The sequence below is a fragment of the Bos javanicus genome, chromosome 16, assembly GCF_032452875.1.
Source record: "Bos javanicus breed banteng chromosome 16, ARS-OSU_banteng_1.0, whole genome shotgun sequence".
Taxonomy (NCBI): Eukaryota; Metazoa; Chordata; class Mammalia; order Artiodactyla; family Bovidae; genus Bos; species Bos javanicus.
Window position 1 is genome coordinate 6,352,999 of NC_083883.1, and position 14,696 is coordinate 6,367,694.

At 37.2% G+C, this 14,696-nt stretch overlaps 1 protein-coding gene and 1 long non-coding RNA gene across 4 annotated transcripts in view; both read right to left on the reverse strand.

Annotated features, from left to right (window-relative positions):
* The window catches only part of LOC133227537 (complement factor H-like), a 67,834-nt gene that overhangs the window by 32,835 nt on the left and 20,303 nt on the right, over positions 1-14,696 (reverse strand). For all 3 annotated transcript variants that reach the window (XM_061382129.1, XM_061382128.1, XM_061382130.1), the window contains 5 exons: positions 9,653-9,835; positions 7,944-8,120; positions 3,714-3,890; positions 2,619-2,804; positions 2,328-2,507 (listed from right to left, as the gene is read on the reverse strand). In XM_061382129.1, coding sequence (XP_061238113.1) covers positions 2,328-2,507; positions 2,619-2,804; positions 3,714-3,890; positions 7,944-8,120; positions 9,653-9,835 — 903 coding nt within the window. The remainder of the gene's footprint in view (positions 1-2,327; positions 2,508-2,618; positions 2,805-3,713; positions 3,891-7,943; positions 8,121-9,652; positions 9,836-14,696) is intronic.
* Positions 1-14,696, reverse strand: part of LOC133227543 (uncharacterized) — a 93,484-nt gene that overhangs the window by 30,274 nt on the left and 48,514 nt on the right. The gene's annotated exons all lie outside the window — the stretch shown is intronic.

Here is a 14,696-nt window from a genome sequence, read left to right on the forward strand (position 1 = left end):
AGTTGCTACTTTATATATGTTTTTTTCAAGAAATAATATGAAACATAATAAGAAAACTACATCCAAGGTGTTTTGTATAGAATCTTAACTTTTAAGCAAATCTTTTACCTGACACCAAAAATAAACAAACACTTGAAATAAGAAGATGGGTACTTAAAGTTACAACCTATATTGTATATAAACTTGGAGTCTTTGAGCCACTATGTTATGTATCAGATCATTATAATGCAATATAGAACCATGATAGCAATTTTTTGCTAGCTCCAGCATAAGTTAAATATGGACTAAAAAAAAAGCTTTATATATATATATATATATATATATATATATATATATATATATACATATACCTATTTCATAAATTCAATGAAGGTGGAAGTTCTTTTAGAATTTGACAAAATATCCGTATAGGGCTTTGGCAGTATATGTTAATGATTTGTTAATGATAAAGGTTAAGTAAAATGAATAAAATAAGGAAAAGTCAAGTAGGTAGTCAAAGAAAAGTGATGGTTTCAAAATGAAACTCTGAAAAAATAAAATAACAAGCTGAATTGAAAATACACTAAAGGCTTGAGAATTAGCCTTATTTTTAAGTTTTGTTCAGGGTGTTGAGGGACATAAAACCAGTAGTATTCTTCAAGGAATGGTGGACAAAGGAAGATGTATACTCAAAAGGAGAAATAGTGGCTGCAGGCCTCATCCTATGATGGACTGATTTCTGGAAGGAAAGCAGACGTATTTTATTAGGAGAAAATAAGCATAGTAGGAAGAATGACAAGCTAGATTAGACAGAGTTACAAAATAAACCTCGAGAGAAGAAAACTGGAATAAGGTCTATTATAGCAAAGGGGGACTACATTAAACTGAATACAGGTAGAGGATTAACCTTTGCAAGGAAAACTCTGAGGTCAGAAGAGTAATAATTGAAGCAAACATTTTGGCATTAGGTAGAATGAAAAGTCAAATGAGGTGAGGTCATTTGAGGAGATAGAAGAGGACAAAGATGAGGTTTGGTCTTGAAGAACTGGCAATACCTAGGACAGGAATGTCTTCATGAAAATGCAGGGATTAATAAGCAAAAAATTACTATTTAACTAAATAAACTCCCACTGAATGTCTCCCATCTGTCAACTGGTCTTTTGAGTATGGGTCTTTTGACATACTGTCGGCAAAGAAAACAGCTATCGGTCCCTGCCCTCGTTCAGGGCCTGAGCCAAAGCCCTGCCTTCTTCTTGGAATAATTAATGACTAGAAATATCTGAGTCAATAGGCCTGGACATGCAGGGCTCTCTTTGAATGCAGAGCCCAGGAAAACTCCAGGAAAAAGTCTATTGCAAGAGAAAATGAAAGAAGGCAGCTAACATCGATTCTCCTGGTCAGTCATCAAAGACTTGGTCATCCAAAAGTCAGGATGAGTCTCTTACAGGGAAATGTGTCAGGGCAGGTTCCTGGCCCCACCCCAAGTGCCTCCCAGGACAGAGTTACCTACTAACAGGGAGGGCTGGAGCCCACCCTCCCCAGCACAGTAAATTATCTTTGCAGAATTTGAAACAGATAGAAAAATTATAGTTAGAAGCTTGAGAATGGCAAGATTCCTACAGAAATGTATCAAATGGGTATTTTCCTCAACTATAATTCCTGGTTTCAAATGTTCTAAAAGAAAGAGTATCAGCAAAAGAGACACTGATGTATAGAACAGTCTTATGGACTCTGTGGGAGAGGGAGAGGGTGGGAAGATTTGGGAGAATGGCATTGAAACATGTAAAATATCATGTATGAAACGAGATGCCAGTCCAGGTTCAATGCACGATACTGGATGCTTGGGGCTGGTGCACTGGGACGACCCAGAGGGATGGTATGGGGAGGGAGGATGGAGGAGGGTTCAGGATGGGGAACACATGTATACCTGTGGTGGATTCATTTTGATATTTGGCAAAACTAATACAATTATGTAAAGTTTAAAAATAAAATAAAATTAATTAAAAAATAAAAAAAAAAGAAAGAGTATCATATAAAAGCAAAAATGGCATTTCTGCAATGATAGTTGTATTTTCCTGGTAACTAGTACTCCCATTTTAATCACATGAGTATCTATCAGTAAGATTTAGCTTCACACTTGTCAAGATAAACAATGTTAAAATCAGGACAGAAAGATGCATAAAATTCTATTGCTAGTTTATATTTTTCCTCTTTAGACACATATTGGACTATAAAAATCAAATGTTTGGGATCATTATAATTTAAGATCTGACATTTTCAAGGATAATTCTAAATTTCAACACAATGGCTGCAAATACTAAAGGTCAATTTGAGATGTGTATTCTGACCAATGCACTGAGGAGGCTGGGTCCACTCTCCACTAATACACGTGATAAATCTGGGTCCAATCATTGTAAATGCTTCTCTGCAACTGAACTCTACTGAGTCTCCATGGTGATAAGGAGGGACAGAAGGCTTGATATCGGCGTGATCAAGGTCAGGTATATCTCCACAGGTACGCTTCTCCTCTGAAAATGCACAAAAATATATTCGTCTTTAAAATATTATTTAAATGTGTATATGAATACAAATAAGAGTAATGATTTACCTTGAAAACATTACTATTTTTAATACATTACCAATACACACAGGTAAAGCTGTCCATTCTCCATCAACACACTGAATTTTATGAGAACCCTTCATCAGAAATCTGGGGTTGCAAGCATATTCCACGACCTCATTGTGTGCATATTCTTCTTTGTGTAATTTTTTCCCTTTCCCATTGAGAAGTTGAGGAGGTGGAGCACACGATTTTACTTTCCTTGCTGTAGAAATATTGCATAAATAATGGTTACATTGTGTCTTATAACTGAAAATTCCAGCTAATGCAGAAATTTATTTCTCTAAATGATCTTTTATTTGTTATATAATTTATTTTAGCATTCTTAAACAATGAAAAAAGAATAGTGTTTACTGATTCTGTTACTCATCTTGTACTAACATATTGAAGTCTATGTATGCTCAGAAAGCATGTTCACTATCCAGACATGCTAAATAAATGTGCAAACCAGTTACTCAATCTGGGTGTATAAATTATAGCAATATTTTATTCCACAGAAACACTATGAAAACTTTTTGAAAAAAAAATCATTTGAGAGAAGCGTTTGAACACTTTAACTTTGATTCACATGATTTGATACATGTGACTGAATTGACTTTATGTTACTTGAACACTCTTTAGACATACTTGTGGACACTAGATGTAAAGCCCACCGTATATAAACTCTCCAATATTAATGGTGAAATTGCGGGAAAAAAGGAAAACTTAGAAGAAATCCTGCCAGTGTCAGGTTCCTCATGCATTTCTGTGGATTCTCCACCACATATTTCAAGAAGCAGCTGGAGGTTAATTTCTTAAAGAAGGAAAACTGAGGTATCTACTACCCAGCATATGTCCTTGGTGGGTATGCTGCTGCTAAGTCACTTCAGTCATGTCCGACTCTGTGCGACCCCATAGACAGCAGCCCACCCGGCTTCTCTGTCCCCAGGATTATCCAGGCAGAATACTGGAGTGGGTTGCCATTTCCTTCTCCACCTTGGTGGGTATATCTCTGCCTTAATGCATTAGACTATATAGATGCACTGGAAGTGCACAGAAAATTAAGGGAGGGAAATAAAAGGTTGATATCTGAAATCCCAACTCTTGCTCCAACAACTGTCAGATAAATATTTACCTTTACACGTTGGAAGTTTAGGGGACCATCCAAAGTGGTAACACTGAACTGAATCTGCTCCAACCATAATACGGCCTTGACTGCAGGAGAATTTCAGCACATCTCCAACTTTATATATTTCTTTCCTGGGATAAGCATTTAAGTATGGATCCATTTCGGGAATACTGCATTCTCTTTCTATCAAAAAAGATAAGTAATTGAGTGAGAATATTTAACCATTGCAAAATAAATATTATTTGTGTCACATAAAACGAGGTGCTGGATACTACATACACAGAACACACATTAATGCTCTTCCTTGAAAAGCATTATGTTAGGTTTTATACACCCTCTGCATTCATCTGGGATTTTGAGAAATATTAAGGTATTGAGCAGCGACATATATGCCTGATTATTTATTAGTAAAGTCAACTTGTTAATACTGGATCTGATTTTATCACTGACATTTACAAAATATAATGCTACTTTTTTGGTCTCAAAATGTAGAAATATCTTACAGAATTTTAAAAAAAGGCACAATTTTAAAATTGAATACAAATGAAAAAATGATATTATAAAAAACATAATTGGGAAACTAGAACACACAAGAGAGACATTTCTCTTGTATTTGAGTTACAGGCACATTAAAAATCACTTAATTTTATCTACAAGTGTAGAAATCAAACTGAAACATGAAACAAAATGAGTAAACATGTTCAAGGTCACATAGGCATATTCTAGGTGTCTTGACATTCTAGGTATATGACAACACAAACATCTAATCTTATTGTACCTATAAATGAGCTTAACTATTAATATATGTTTAATTATTCTGATTCATTTTAAAAATGTTTAAACTTATCATTGAAAATGTGCAAAATCTAAGAAATTTGTAACATTGCTGTGTGTGGATTAGTCGCTCAGTTGTGTCTGACCCTTTGTGACCCCATGGAGTATAGCTGGCCAGGTTCCTCTGTCCATGGAATTCTCTGGGCAAGAATACTGGAGTGGGTGATCATTCCCTTCTCTAGGGGATCTTCCTAACCAAGGGATCAAACCCAGGTCTCCCTCATAGTAGGCAGATTCTTTACCATCTGAGCCATCAGGGGTTGCTACATATTATCAAAAATTGCATTATTCTTTATTTGAAATCTTCCTATTGCTAAATCATTTATAAACTTCTCAATTGGAATTTAAGAACTAGAATCTCACCAAAAAGAAGGATCATACTATCTAAAATTTTCAAACATTATCATAAAATTGTATATAAGCTAACTAGTTTTAAAAGTAATGCCCCCTCCCCTCAAAATCAATAACTTTGTTTCTGCTTTTGTTTTAATGTTGACATTTGTAGCTTAGATGAGAGGTTACTATTGATGAGAACTATTGGGATTCTTTTCCTAAAATTCTATTCCAAACTTCCACATAGCAATACTTCTAATTTATGTGACTTTGTTTACATATTTTATGCTTATCTTATGTAAAATTCCTATTTTATCATACTGTGTTAAATACTGGTTTAACAACAACAAAAAGATCTTGTTATTAGGCTTTTTCCATCTGTTGTCTTCACATAGAGTGACTGTAAGAAAGACATGATCATCTTAAAAGCCTTTCCCTTTACTTAGAATTGTTAGTAGCTCAGTCGTGTCCATCTCTATGTGATCCCTTGGACTGCAGCTCGCCAAAATTCCATGGACTTCTTCAGGCAAAAATATTGCAGTGGGTTGCCATTCCCTTCTCTAAGGGATCTTCCCGACCCAGGGATCCAATCCAGGTCTCCCACAATGCAAGTGGATATTTTACTGTCAGCTGGCTCAGAAATTTTGAAAGTGAAAGTGTAGTCTCTCAGGTATGCCTCTTTTTGACCCCATGGACTAGAGCCCACCAGACTTCTCTTTCTGTGGAATTCTTCAGGCAAGAATACTGCAGAGGGTTGCCATTCCCTTCTCCAAGGGATCTTCCTGACCCAGGGATTGAACTCAAGTCTCCTGCATTGCAGGCAGATTCTTTACCATCTGATCTTTTTAAATAAGCCAATTGCTTTGCTGCCACGGCTGCTGCAAAGGCGTGTGCCTCTGCTGACGAATGGTTTCCAGGTTCTCTTTGCATAGACGTCTTCCTACATAAAGTTGATCTGCAGTCCTTCCTACTTTCTAAGCACTTGGATTCTTTTGTTCTTAGAATACACTTATTGGAACAATATAATAGAAATATTTTTACTTTTTGGTTCATTATTTGCCTTAATTCATCTTTTTTTTTCTCATAGTGGCATGAAAACTCTTGAAAGACATTCCACTGTCCCCCACTGTATTCTTCACAAGTACTCTTAGGCCACTTCTGGCACATATTAGGTGCTTGCTGACAGCCTGAAAGTGAAATTACCTGGGCTCTGAAAACTGTTGAACAAGCCTGGCCTGTTCCTCTAACAAGCTTCCCCTGTGTGTCTACCTGAAATCTCTATCCTGAACCTCTTGTTCTCTGTCACAACCAAGCCTTTTCAAAGAGTTATGTCCACACGCTGTATTGCATTTCTTACTAATAATTTATTTAGCAGGTTTTAAGTAGGTCTTTCCCTATCTACTCCATCTGAAACTGTATCTCTCACAATTAATGTTGGCACCACATTTTTAGTCTTTTAACCTGGCTTATTAACTGAATTAGAAGTATTAATTAGTGTAACTATTCTAATGTAATTAGTTTACAATTTCTTTGACTAAACTGTATGGCAGGTATTATGACAAGTGTATATGAATAATTTATTTTAATAACTAAAAGATCTTTTGAAATATTAGAACATTTATAAATATTAAATCATTTTACAGATTCAGAGGAGTGAACAAAGCTTCAAATAGGTTGTTGCCCTTAGATTCATATTTAGCAAATGGTGGAATTGGATATAGAACCATTTCAAGCTGATTCCATAGAAATTACTATTAGTCAATTTATTATCCCTTGTTCTTAAATCATTTTCTTCTTTCCAATCTATGCAACATTTATTCTTACATTTTTCCTCCTAAATTCTCTGGGTCCTTCTTTCTTTCTGTCCACTTCGCCATCTATTCTTCTTCTGTCAGACACCTCAGTGTTGGAAACTTCAGGACTCAGTCTTGAACTTTCTTCTATTTTCATTCTACATTCTTTTCTAATCTGATGTCATTATTTAGAGAGTGATAATCTCATGTGTATATCTCCTGTTTAAACCTATGCATTCAACACTACAGTTGATGTATCCAATGTTTATGGTCCCCATTGGCCCAACCACAATGTGTTCAGGTCAAAGTTGTGATGCTCTTGCAAGAGTGTTCTTTCTCCTGCCAGTACCATGTATAAAGTCATTTCCATTTGCTTACTTGTGTATGAGAAAATGGTATTCAAAACATGAGTCCCTTCAACTTTTGCTCTTTCTGACAACCAACATTTAGCAACATTATGTGCATTTATTACCAGGAAAATATATCCCAAATCTATTCTCTGCCCTGAAACACTTCAGCCAAGAATTTATCTAATCCCCACACTTTTTCACCCCACATGGTTTTTTGAATCTTCTCTTGTCCATCATAAGCACAGCATGCAGAAATATCCACAAACGGCCTTCAAAAATCCAAATAAAATTATATAATTCCTTTTCTTAAAATTCCCTATGGCTTTTCATGAATCATAAAATCAATCAATGTTAATATGCCTTGAAATAACCCAGCTCATCTTTCCTTTGCCTCATATCAGCTTCAGCTCATAAAATCCTCTCTCATTCAGAAGAATCTGCCCACCTTCATATTTTCCAAATATTACTTTGCTGCCAAAGTTTGCACATAACTCTTCCCTTGACTTGGGACACTCAACATCCACTCAGCTTACCAGAGACAGAAGCCCTATTTCTAGACCTGGAAAAAACACATCTCATTGGCAAAATAAAAGAGATCCATGTCATTGCCCTCAGAACTTGTCAAAGTCAGAAAATAAAAAGCACCTGTCAAAACCTGCAGAAGTTAACATTCAAGGTAGGAGGTATAAGCAGAAACTTACGAGCAAATACTTGAACAGGTTGCAAGACCCTGTCATTTTGGTATTGAGTGAGTCGTTGGACTTTAAAACTTCCCCTCCTTCCAGTTTACATTAAAGTAGAAGGAAGCATCATTCCTTAAAGATGATTCTAGATCAGTGTAATTTGGTAAAAATAAAACACTTCTGACAATTACTGTTAAATTTTGCTTATCTTCAAGGAAAGAACATCTGGAAAAGAGCGCTTACCATAGCATGCAGCTTTATCAGACCAGCCGTCTTGACTACATACTATGGAGCCTGTGGTGCGTCCATCTCGGTTCTCATACCCATCAACACATTCGTAGTCCAGTCTGTCGTTCAGTCTGAACCACGTGCCATCACTTTTGACTCTGGCCTTCTCAAATACTGGCCTGTCACAGGATTCTACGGGATAATGGGATTGTGGTTTCATTTCTAATATTATTTAGTGGGCAATTTGATTGAGTTTCATCTCAAGGGAAAAGGGCTTCACCAATTAGTATGTACTAATCATAAAAAATTAGCCAACCATGCCAGTGATATATCACTGTCCTGAAATAATTACTCAAAGTGAAAACAAGTGTATTTCTATGCAACTTTTTTCTCAACACTTAAGGTTCCTGAATTATTTACTTTATGAACATGTTCCTCAGTTGCTGTACTTATGCATTTTTTCCCAAAGCTAGTATTAAAATAAATGCCAAATTAATTAGCAGTTGTGACATATTTGCCAGGGAAAACTTCATTGAAAAAAAGTAATTTTCAAAAGGCAAGTTATTTTTTTAAAGATGCTATAAAGTTTTTAAAATTCACATGCTGATTTTCCTTTTCCAACTATATTTCTAATGGTTGTATATTCTTTTATACTTATCAAGATTCAATACACACATAATTCTATTATTTATAGCTATTTACAAGAAAATATGTTAACAATCTGTTTTCACTAACACCATAGACTGATGTTAATAGTTTAAATAATTTGCTTCAAATTTCATAATATGTTAAAGCAAAATTATACTAGTAACATATAATAATAGAGACATTTTTCATAAAAAGAGTGTTATAATGGAAAAGTGTCATATATTAGAATAAAATAAGTTTGATATGTGCAACTTTTTTCATTTTGAGGGTGTAGTGCCTGTAGTACTATAGACACTGGAAAAATAAAATGAAAACAGTAGAAAGGGATATTATAAATAACCAATTCACTTAAAGTGAGTATGTAAAATATCACTTCAAAAATATCACTGTGTAGCTTTGGGATGAATAAGACAAACTCATTAATTTTTCTTAGAAAATCTTCATAAACATCTATGTATTGCTACAAGAAAAACCTTCAGCACAGCAGAATTTGGTCCTGTCTAGAAGTGTTTCTCTGTCTCCACTAACTGGATGTTTATGATGATTTCCTAAAAGAGAATTTTTCGCAAGGATATCTATCCTAGAGACTCAAACATATGAATTATATATCGTATTATTTGAAGTTTATGCACCATGGCCTCACATCTTTGCTTAAAAACATAACTTTTAGGCTTAGGAGCAGAGACTCTGGCTTAAGAGTCTCCTAAAATAAAAGCAGAGGCAATCAGCATAAAGGTCTCAGCTGAAAATAAATGAATTTATCCTGGAAGAGAAGTAAGGCTCTTAGCAAAATTAGATTTTAGTCACAGGATGTTTTAAAGTGACAAAACGTTGAACTAAAAGGTACAATGATTTTCTACTCCACTGATAATTTTTTAAAAAAGATACATTTTTCAAAGCTTTGTAATTGATCTTTTCAAATACATCCATGGAACCACAAAACCCTTCATATGACCCTACCCCATCAAAAAAAAAAAAAGAAAGAAAGAAAGAAAAAGGAAAAAAGAACAAAGTTAAAGAATACTTCTGTATAGTTATCATCAGGATAAACAATACTAAGATAATGAATTACTTACTAATGCATACAGGTTGAGCTGACCATCCATTTTGCAGACATGTAATTAACCCTGATGTCTTACCATCTGCTGTTACATATCCTGGTTTACACTTATATTCTGTTTGTTTATTTAGGGGATACGTAAAGGTAGATTTAGACAAAAATCCATTCTCAATCCTTATATTGGATTTTGAACATGTTTCTAAAAGGGAGAAAGCATAAAGAAAAGGTAAGCATATATTTGATACACATTTCATAAGGACCAAAATAAGATAATGATACAAAAAAGGGGGGTCATTTATGACTATAAACCAAGAAAACTTCTAATCATTTAAGGTCCTGTGTAAGAGAAAAGAAAAAACAAACAACTATGAATTTCCAAAGATATTAAACTAAAACACTTGATTTCTATTTTCTAGAACAAAGCAAGATTTAAAATACTCCAAATCCCTTATAGGAAATTATTAGAAATCTGTTTGTCTAAAGGATCTGGAATCCCACAGCATGTCAGAAATCTTTTAGCAATGGGTTTCCTTTCCTGGGACTTGTTGAAAGTATTGTCTAGTCTGGATCTCTTACACAACCCAGAACACAGATCAGGTGACGATCACAGAATCTTCCACCATAGTGACCCCAGCCTTTGTCTCTGAGAAGTTGAAATGCTGTCATCAAAACTGAGTGCTTAAAGCCATATCAGTACATGGAGTTCAATGAAGATGACAAAAATCAATACATCCATTCATTTTACTAAGGACAAAATATTGATCCTTCAAACCATGAATAACTAAACTTGGAAAAGTACAATTCTGTCACCTACTAGACATCTTCATAGAATTCAGCTAATTTATTTTAGTACTTGATGCATAAAGAAGAAATCAAAAGAGCAAACTGAATATTTTGAATTGAATGAAAATAAAACCATAATAAGTAAAGTTTCATATGATTTATGGGATGACACAAAAGTGTGCTGAGGGGAATTTTAAAATTACATAGCAATAATAGTAATGATAAAGACTGAAAATCAGTAATTGTTTTTCCATAAAACTAAAAATAGAAAAGCAAACAAGCCCAACACATACAATTTGGAAATACTGCAGTGATATTAGTAAGAGAGTGGAATAGGCCACCTTGACCTCTCCTTCCCTCCACAGACACACTGAATTAACAACTATGTGTATATTAGCTCCTTTGATTCAAAATAGAAACAGTAGATGAGAAGTTCTGCATTCAAGGCAAGTGAGAAAATGCCAAAATCCTAAGTGGCAGGGAAAACTAAGACACATTCCTGCAATAAAATCCATGCAGCAGATCCATACAATTTGAAGGGAACACTCAATTTCCAGCTTCTCCTGGAGGAGCAAAGAGTTTGATCCACAATCTAGGTCTCTGATTTTGCAAATGCTAGTCCAGTGTTCCGCTCCAGTACTCTTGCCTGGCAAATCCTATGGATGGAGGGGCCTGGTAGGCTGCAGTCCATGGGGTCTCTAGAGTTGGACACAGCTGAGCGACTTCACTTTCACTCTTCACTTTCATGCATTGGAGAAGGAAATGGCAACCCACTCCAGTATTCTTGCCTGGAGAATCCCAGGGATGGGGGATCCTGGTGGGCTGCCGTCTCTGGGGTCGCACAGAGTCGGACACGACTAAAGCGACTTAGCAGCAGCAGCAGTCCAGGGTCCAGCTTCCAATTTACCTGCCTCTGGGAGGCCTAGGGTTTCCAGTCTCCTGGGATTACAGAAATGAAGTGGCAGTTATGAATATGTACCAGCACTTTTCACAGGTCTTCCCCTAGCTTAATGAAGAGTAAGCAACTCCCAGTTTCTCCATGGATGGAGTCAGACGGCACATCTGGACCTTCATCTTTTCCAATTCTGCCTGAGGAATTGGCTTCTAACTAACCTGTCCCTGAGAGCTGATGAAACCCAAAGTTTGCATTTGTGCCTGGGGACTACAGAGAACTAAATCATGGTGCAGAAGGCACAGGGTTTGAACTAGCATGCAGGCATTAACCACAGCTCCTTTCCCCAAGTCAGTGAGTGCAGAGTGAGTGAGGTGATAAACTCCAATTGCCTGTTCCACCAAGTATTTTGACTTGTAGATCACTGCATACTCTCAACTCCTGGAGGAGGCTGACTACAAACACAGAAGTTTGGATGAGCAGAGAGGTTAAAGAGGTAACCAAAGTTCTGGCCAGGCTGATTGAAAAGGCTGAATTCTGGAAAGGTTCTACTTCTGAGGCCAATCTGTAAAGACTAGGACAAGTGGATGTTTAGTCTAATGCACAGATATCAACACAGAGAATCAAGAAAAATGATCAACTGAGAAGTATGTTCAAATGAGAAGAACAAGATATCCATTGCTTTTTATCCCAGCCCAACAACAGAAATTTGACAACCACCCACAGCAATCCTGACTTGGAGTGAGGTGTGGGCTCTATACCATACACTGAGATCCATGATGGCAGAAGAGTAGGTGCACGTGGAGTACATCTCTCTCCATGGATACATCAGGAATATACCTCCAGACACAGAAGATCTTGCAGAACACCAGCTGAGAACCTGACTACTGGAAAAGAATATATAGAACCAGGCAACACTCAGCAGGACAAAGGAAGGAGGGCAAAAAAAGAAGAGAGTGAGTAGAAATGGATCTGCATCTGGGGTTGGGAACTGAAGCAGGGACAGAGCTGCACAGGAGGGCAAATATTTGTGACAGAGCTGGAGCACTAAGACTGTTGGAAAGTGAAGCAGCTGACCAGTGAGAGTCTGAATGGAATGAGGATCACACAGACTATCTTTGCCACAGCTGTAGATACACCAGACAGGGATGCAAGTCCCCTAGAAAGGGTTTAAGGTTGGAGCTGGAACATAGAGATTGGAAAGCAATCCCATGGCAAGGTCTACTGTTGACTGAAGGGAGATGGTGTGAAGGAACCTGAGAGAGGAGAGCGCAGTGGGAGTTGCTTATGAAGGAAAGCCAGCTAACCTGGAGGCAGCGTGATACTGCTGAGTAACACACAGAGAATGGAGCCATCTCTATAGCCTTTCTCTGCACATATCAGCACCAGACAGCTGAAACAACACAGAGAGCGTGGCCCTTTAAGGACCTGACGTGCAAAGCAACAAAGAAGGACCCCAGCCAGGGTGATCTTTAAGTCCTGTTGTGATGAACAACAGACAATGACCCCAAGTGGGGGGTCTGTAAGCTCCTGAAGGGGTCAAGCAACAGAGAAGGACCAGCCAAAGAGGCTCTCTGATGGCCAGATGCCAGAAGCTAGGAAACGATTCTAATAGGACTATCGCTTTCTGCAGCTGAGACAGTTGGTTTCCCTGCACTCTTGGCACTGCCAGGGTTCCCATAATTCAAGCAGCTGTGTCACCTCCATGCTCAATCCTCACTGTGCAGAGCTTTCAGAAGCTAGAAAAAATCCCTAATAGTCACATACCTCCTGTGACAGTAGCCACAGCTATGTATCCGGCGTTGCCATGGTCTCCATTATCCAAGCTCCTGTGTCACTCCCTAGCTCAATCCCACAAGGACAGAGCAACCAGAGGCTACAAAAACCCTAAATTCACCATATTTCCTGCTGTCCTACCCAGTGGCTCCCCTTAACACCTGGTACTTCCAGGGCTCCTGCAATCCAAACAACTGCACCACCTCCACATTCGGTCCTCCCTGGGGCACACCCAAGTCCTCCAGGGGAACCTCAGGAGTAAACTCCTGTGGACGACTCACATGCAAAGGTGGAGATAAAACCACAAGTGAAATCCAGGGGCAGGTGTCTAAGGAATAGAACCAAACATTCCCACCAGTGGTACAAGCTGAAGATTGAATCCACATGATCACCTGGAAGACTTTGTATCTATTGAATATATAAACGACAGTGAGAGTTCCTGCAAAAGAAAACACACTAGCACTGGAAGACATAGACATGAGAGCAAGAACATGAAAGAGTAGGACCAGATTAGAGTCTGGGCTGTGGCCACAACAGGTAAGAGACCAGCCCAGAACTGGAGGGCATCCTAGGGAGGTGAGGTGGACTGTGACTCACATTGAGGAAAAGGATGCTGACAGCTGATCCAAGAAAAATATTTATTATTCTTAAATTTTAATTTATTCAGTAGTTGCTACTGGGTTTTTAAATTTTTACTTGTTTTTTGCTCTCTGTTGTTGTAGCTGTTGATTTTAATACTACAATTAAATCTATTTACACTTTTGAGAAAATTTTTTAACCACACATTTAATTTCCTTTAAATACTTCTGCCTGAAGCAGGGACAGAGCTGCATAGGAGGGCAAATATTTGCGACAGAGCTGAAGCACTGAGACTGTTGGAAAGTGAAGCAGCTGACCAGTGAGAGTCTGAATGGAATGAGGATCACACAGACTAACTTTGCCACAGCTGTAGATACACCAGACAGGGATGCAAGTCCCCTAGAAAGGGCTTTTGTGGTTTTGAGGGTTGTTTTCCTCTTTAATTTTCAAAGCTTTAAAACAATATATATTATCACTATTTTTCCACATATATTCTTTTGCTTGCTTTTCTTATTTTTTTTCTGTTGTTGTTTTTCTTTAATATATGTAAAACTTCTTTATCTACCTCTATTTAAATTTGCTTCTCTAGCCTTTCTTTATTTTTTTCCTTTTCTCGCTTTTCCTCATTATGTTTATTAGTCTGTTTTGCTTTAGTTGTTTTATTCCCCTGTTGACATATGGCTTTGTTTTTGTTTTCCAGTTTATGCTTTTAGTCAGATTTGTTAATAACTAGTTGATATCATTCTTACTTTCCTTTGCTCACTGGATCAATCTCTTCTACTTTTATTATTATTTTTTTCACTATTTTGGTTTTGTTTATGTGTGTATATGTGTGTGTATGTTTCCCATTTTTTTGTTAGTACTTTCCTGATTTTGTGTCTGCCATTTGTCTGAGATTTGTAGTTCGTTTCTTGTTTTAGTGTGTTTGTTTTATCCCCTTTAATGCCATTACAAACCACCTGTGGAATCTCACTTCCTTGGCCAGAGATCAGACCCAGAACCTTTGAAGTGGGAGCGCTGACAAGACTCT